General features: G+C 23.3%; 1 protein-coding gene across 1 annotated transcript; it reads right to left on the bottom strand.

Annotated features, from left to right (window-relative positions):
- Positions 1 to 3,354: 3,354 nt before the first annotated feature.
- Positions 3,355 to 4,751, bottom strand: LOC112601148 (chromobox protein homolog 1-like). Its single transcript, XM_025348602.1, has 2 exons — positions 4,741 to 4,751; positions 3,355 to 3,688 (listed from the first exon to the last, which is right to left on the bottom strand). Exons 1-2 carry the CDS (start codon positions 4,749 to 4,751, stop codon positions 3,355 to 3,357), a joined length of 345 nt encoding a protein of 114 aa, XP_025204387.1.
- Positions 4,752 to 6,378: the final 1,627 nt, after the last annotated feature.

Below are 6,378 nucleotides of genomic sequence, written 5' to 3'. Positions count from 1 at the left end.
TCATATTAGATACATCCTTTAAATTGACACAATTTGATTACATAAACAGTCATAATATTTGTAATCAAAAGGTTCTTTAAATTTTAGTAAACCTGATTTAAAGGAGTTTAAGTTGCAATACCAAATGTTATCAGAAACATTAATAAAAACTATTTTGCTCCAGCAACTTTAAAGCCACTACAAATGATTAGTCAAGTTTTATTTGATCAATTGTTTTTGTCTCACTTATATCAAATTTTGCATTCAAAATTACTATAATATTTAAATGTATTCATGTCTAGTAAATTATTATACAAATTATCAAATTTGAATGATAGAATATTATATATGCTCCCCTGCCTTGCAATTATTTTTTATTCATTGATTTCAAAACCAGTTCCTTATGAATATTTTAAAACTTACTAGGGAATCCTAAGTGAAAATTTTTATCTTTAAATTTGATAAGTCAAATTACTCTTATATTCAAAAAAGATATTCCAAACAATATAATAAAATGGATTAACTTTTTGAATCATTTAAGTGTTTTCTTTTTTCAAGTTTTTAAATTTTTTTATTTATTTTTATAATTTGCTCAAAACTGCAAATATGTTAGTCATTGAACTTTTTACAGCATGTTATAATTTTTTGTGATAAAATTTGAATTTAGTGTAAATACATTTTTTTTTATACAATTAAATAGGTTTTAGAATCTTATTTAAAATATATCACAGAAATAAATACCATAAGTAAAATAACCATAAAAGAGTACCAAGTATCTAATTTTTTAAACTGGATTATAGTATTTGCACTTATACTTAAGTTTACCAAAATTGTATATTTGTTATTAGAAATTAAATCAATTTGATGTTAAAGGTTAGTGTGTACTTAATACAGTAAGTAATTTAAATAATATTTATCTAAATTCACAATACAAAGTCAATGTTTAAGATACGTTTCTAAAAAATTCATATAGTGTTATTAGCTAGTTTTTCATGAACAATGTTGATTATTTGTATCAATGAAAAACAATTTAAGCTCAGGCCACTTCGGATAAAAAATAAATCATTCCAATAAATTCAAATTTTATTTATATAGTTTAGTAGGTTTTGAACTGAATATATAGTCAATGCATAAATACAATTAAAACAACCATGTACTTACTACTAAATATATATTTGTACCTATGTTATTTTTTCCTTAAAAAAATTAGATTGGAAATTTATTTGAAGCTTAGTAAACATTGAAAAATTCCTAATACCTTGTATAACTGTAAAATGTGTGTTAATTATTTAATTATTTTATATATTATCTTTAATTTGATTGCATAGTAAATTTGTAACAATTTGAATTGGAAATACTGTTGTCCAGTTAATTTTGTCTAAGCGAATTAAAATATCACTAGTGAATGTGAATTTGGTTATAGAAAAGGTATGTGATATAGTATTTATAGAACTGTACAATGTCACTTTATTTATGCTAAAAGGTATGTTAGGTATTTAAATTATTTTGTATGTTTTTAACTACTTTTCATTTGATAACATATAATGAAAGTTCTTATCATTCTTGATTTTTTTTGACAATAATAAATTATTGATAATCATTATTATCTATGTAATATTATTAACTTTATTTTATTTATCGTAACATTACATTTTAATTTACTTCTCATTTAGGTTTTGACCTCAACTTCAGTTTAATGTATTTTATTACTACGTACCTTATTTTAATATGTATAGAATAAAGGTATTGTGAGATTAGGTAGTCTACTCATGACAATCAGTGTTTTTAACAGTTAAATTTAATATATCGTATAAGTAATTTATTATAGCGTCTAGTGATCATATTCCATGTTTAGTGTTCACACGCTCAAACATTGCACTTCTATCTGACTACATTAACTACCCTAAAATACTCCGTAATCTAATTATTAATAACATTACACCAACAAATGAAAAAAACAAATTAGATAATTTATTTACTACAAAGTATAAGTATGTTCATCGTCCATACTTAAATATTTTGAGTATTTTTTTCGATTCTATTGATTATGAAAATGTCTTGTCTACCAATCATTCGATTATGCTCATCACTATACTTAAGTTCAATTATAACTAGATAAACTTACTTAATTTATTTACTTTAATTTTATCACAACAAAACTTTTCAATTGTAATTTAAACATAATACATATATATTACACAGAAAATAAAGACAAGTATCACATTTTTAAAACAAACTAAACTTACACAGTGTCAATAATTACTGAATATTAATATCTGTTTAATTATTAATTTTATCTGTTTCAAGTGATACTTATTTTGAAGTTATACATTAGTTATATTTTCTTTTTTCTTATAAAACTCAACTCCAGCAGAATTAAAAATTCTTAAACAACTTTCATATGTTTTGCAATTTTATGGCTATATCAGGTACAATTTACATATATATTTTTTTATTAACTTGTTAAAATACTACCATTTAGTTTTAATCAATTATTGTTATTTCATTTTGAAACAAATAACCTAACCACACTTTAGTTCTAAGGCGAACTCAACTAGTCAGAATAATATCTAAATTAACATATTTATAATTAAAAATATAATTTTTGTTAATTTGAAATTAAATTATTTCAACAATAATCAAATCCCTTTGATATCAAAAGATATGGCAGTGTCAACTAATATGAAATTAGTTGATATGCTAACACTGAATTTAGTTTTTAATAATTTTTTTTAAATGTTTAATGATAATGAACCAATATATTATAGGCATATCATAAGCTATTTAATAATAAATTAGGTACCTCTATGAGTTCTTTAAATTTATTTAGAGACAACCGTTGAAACCTGTCAATGCTACAAGTAAGAAAAAATTGCTTAAAATTACTTGCTAAAAGATAATTAACCATTTATACACATAAATTATTTCCTTTATTTTTTATTATCATACATATTATGTTTTATTTTTAGATTTCAAAAATATACAACTTGCACAAAAACTGTCAGATAGCTTCAGTTTTAATACCAAAATTTAAACTTAACATATAAACAAATAAATACTAACTAAATTAAAATTAAAACATTTTTGGCCTTTAAGATATAACTGAAATATAAATAAGTTTTAAAAGAACAATATTATTAAGTTATACATCAAAAAAAAAAAAAAATTGCCATTTGATGAGTCTTTCATTAGTAACATTTAAATATTTAATAATTTATGAATCAATAATTTTATCTTAAAGTATAGTGCCACATAAAATAATTGAAGTCATTTACAATAGGATTTAATATAAAATTTAAGTCTTTTTTTGAATACATATAATCTTTATCCGTATTGTAATAGTTAAATACTATTTTACACTTCAGGATATGAATATTATCCTTCTAAAAAGTCAATCAGAGCTTGTGGGCACACTACATAAGCCTCTTCAGATGGAATTACCTCAATTTCATCAATTCCTCTCCACTTTACTCTAATAAACCACTCGCCAGTAGCAGTAACAACTACACCAGTAACTTTTTCTGGTACCTTTTCGGGGGCAGCTGAAGGAACGGAAATATCATTTTCTTCTTTAATTGATAAACTTTGTTCTTCAACCTTTTCGGTTCTTTGAAGATCAATAGATGGACCAGGATTTGGCGATACACGACTTGTAACGTTTGAATCGGATAACGATCGTTTAAGGAAACGCTCTAGTTGTTCCTTTTTTCTTAATTTTTCGTTAATTTTTAACCAATTCTTCAAAATTAAGATTTTTTTTAGGTTCCCATGTGAATCACTGTAACCAACCCACTTAAGAAAATATTCCACCTTGCCCCTATTTGTACGTTTATTTAAAATTTTTTCGACAGCATATTCCTCTTCTTGTTTTTTATTTTTTTTTAATCTGGAATAAAATACATCAATAAGTTGATAATAATATATACAAATAGATTTATTATTTATTAATATAAATATCACTGAAATAACACAAACAACTAACAACAAGGTTACGTTTTTTTTTATAAATTTAACTTGTATAAACGCATTAGTCCACACAAGCATTAAAATCATACATACATTTTCTTATTTTAAAATAAAAACAGTTAAAAAAAAACACAGTAAGTATTTATTAACGTCAAATAATTACTAATAGACATGTTTTTACTTGTTTTTTTTTCTCTTAGTTATATCAGATTTCAAAAATGGATGGATTTGTTATTAAAAACAAGAAAAGAAATCATCAAGATATCGAAGAAACTGAGGATAATTTATAAAATATGCAATCGATCATAGCTGAGTCAAAATTTAAATATTTGATGAATTTTATAAACTTATATCCAATCAATGGTTCAAAATTAACAGCATTGTACTAAAATTGCCCAAAAGTGATCCACAAGTTCAAGTGGAAATTTGTTAAGCCATATTAAAGTAAGATTAATTTATCAATGTTTATAAATACTAAAACATTTAAAACTGAGTTATAAGTATTTAAATTATTTGATATTTACAGCACAAATATCATACGTTGATTTCTAAAGTGAATAACGCAATGCAAAATAATAAAGAAACATCTGCTCAAATTAAAATGTATGATGTACATGCCAAAAAGTTTCCAAGGAAAAGGTAATTTGATGCACAGGCTTTTTTTTTTATTAATTTGCGTGTTATTAATGTTGTAATATAGATGTTTAATTAGATTTATGTAAGTGTAAATATTTATTTTTATTTTTATTAATTATACTATTGTTATATTAATAGTCACTTCCCACTCATAAATACTTGCTTGACATGGATAACATTAAGTACAAAAGTCATATTATTTATGTATAATTTGCTTAAATGAAACAAAACAATAAACATTTTAAACTTAATAATATAATATATGCTACTAATATTTTTATTATTATATATTATGATCATATAGCTCTATAATAAAAAATAATTTTAATTGGATATTAAGAAAAAACTATTTTTTAAGATTTATTTGACAATTTTTTTTAAACTTATTGTACCTATCGATTATCACATATGGTTAAGTTAATGTTTAAATAAAATTATTAAATCAATATGATAATTTATTTTAATAAAAGTATTTTATTGAAGTAATTATTTATTTTGCATGTTGAAAAGTTTAATTTCCATCTCAAACTTGGATAGATGAATTTAATAAATAGTTTGTTTGTTAACATAATTTTATTTTATTTAAACCATGTTTATGCTATTTTCTTAAAACTATATTCTAATATGAAATATTTAAATAAAACTAATGCTGATTGCTCTCATGTTGTTTAATAATATAAACAATAAAATATGTGCTTTTAATGTATTTATTATTATTATGTTCTCAGATTAGTAAATTAGTATTTAATTATATCCTAGATAAAATGCGGCCACTTGTCACTTGCGAAAAAAAAAGTTATGATAGAAAATCATATGTTCTTGGCTGTCAACGAGTTAAATGAGTTCATGATTATTTAAATATTATGGAAGTATTAACAGAAATGATGGAGAAATTCAAAATAGATGTATCAAAAATTACACACATGGTAACAGATAACCCAAGCAACTTTGGTAAATCATTTAAAATATTTTCATCATCATTATTATCTGTCAGACACCAAACAAGTTTGCCAATTATTGGAAATTTTCACGAAGAAGACGATTTAACTAGCTGTAACTTTGACATTGAAATAGACAGTGATGAATCAGATATAGAAGTAGTCAATATGGAATCAATGTTTTTAAACATGAATAATACTGAGAAAGACAATGATAAGATGTGTTTACCACCACATATGAGATGTTGTGTACATACGCTAAGTTTAATTGCAACATGTGATGTTTCAAAAATTTCAAATGTCAATCATGTTAAAATTTCAAAATCTACATTTAATAAATTATTTAATTTTTGGAATCTTGTTAACAGAAGCACAGTGGCTTCAAATTAAGTTTTTGAAACTTGTGGATGTAAGTTTCCTGTTCCTATAATTACAAGATGGAATTCTTTATATGATGTAGCTCAAAAAATCTTAAGTCACAAACATAAATTAATTTCAACATTTAGTGAACTAAATTTGGCAAAGTTAAAAGTAAATGAATGGGTGTTCTTAGAAGAATATTGCAAAATAATGCAGCTGTTAACCATATCTTTGGATAAATTGTAAAGCGAAAAAAAATGTTTTTTGAGTTTTGTTGCACCAACTATCCTAGTATTAAGACGTTTATTAATTCACTCCTCAACAGAAGTAAAATATTGTAAACCACTTAGTATTGCCATAATTTCTGGTTTGGAGAAAATATTTTCTTATATATTTGATTTAAGTACTCCAAAAATTAAAGACTTTATTACTACTTCTATTAGTGTTTATTATATGTATTGCGTATTTCATTAAGGACTACACAGGCGAGAATAAGACA

The sequence above is a fragment of the Melanaphis sacchari genome, unplaced genomic scaffold (genome assembly GCF_002803265.2).
Source record: "Melanaphis sacchari strain LSU unplaced genomic scaffold, SCAv2.0 Contig758_pilon_pilon, whole genome shotgun sequence".
In the NCBI taxonomy this organism is placed as follows: domain Eukaryota; kingdom Metazoa; phylum Arthropoda; class Insecta; order Hemiptera; family Aphididae; genus Melanaphis; species Melanaphis sacchari.
Note: the sequence above shows the minus strand (reverse complement) of the source record. Positions and strands in the feature narration are given on the sequence as shown.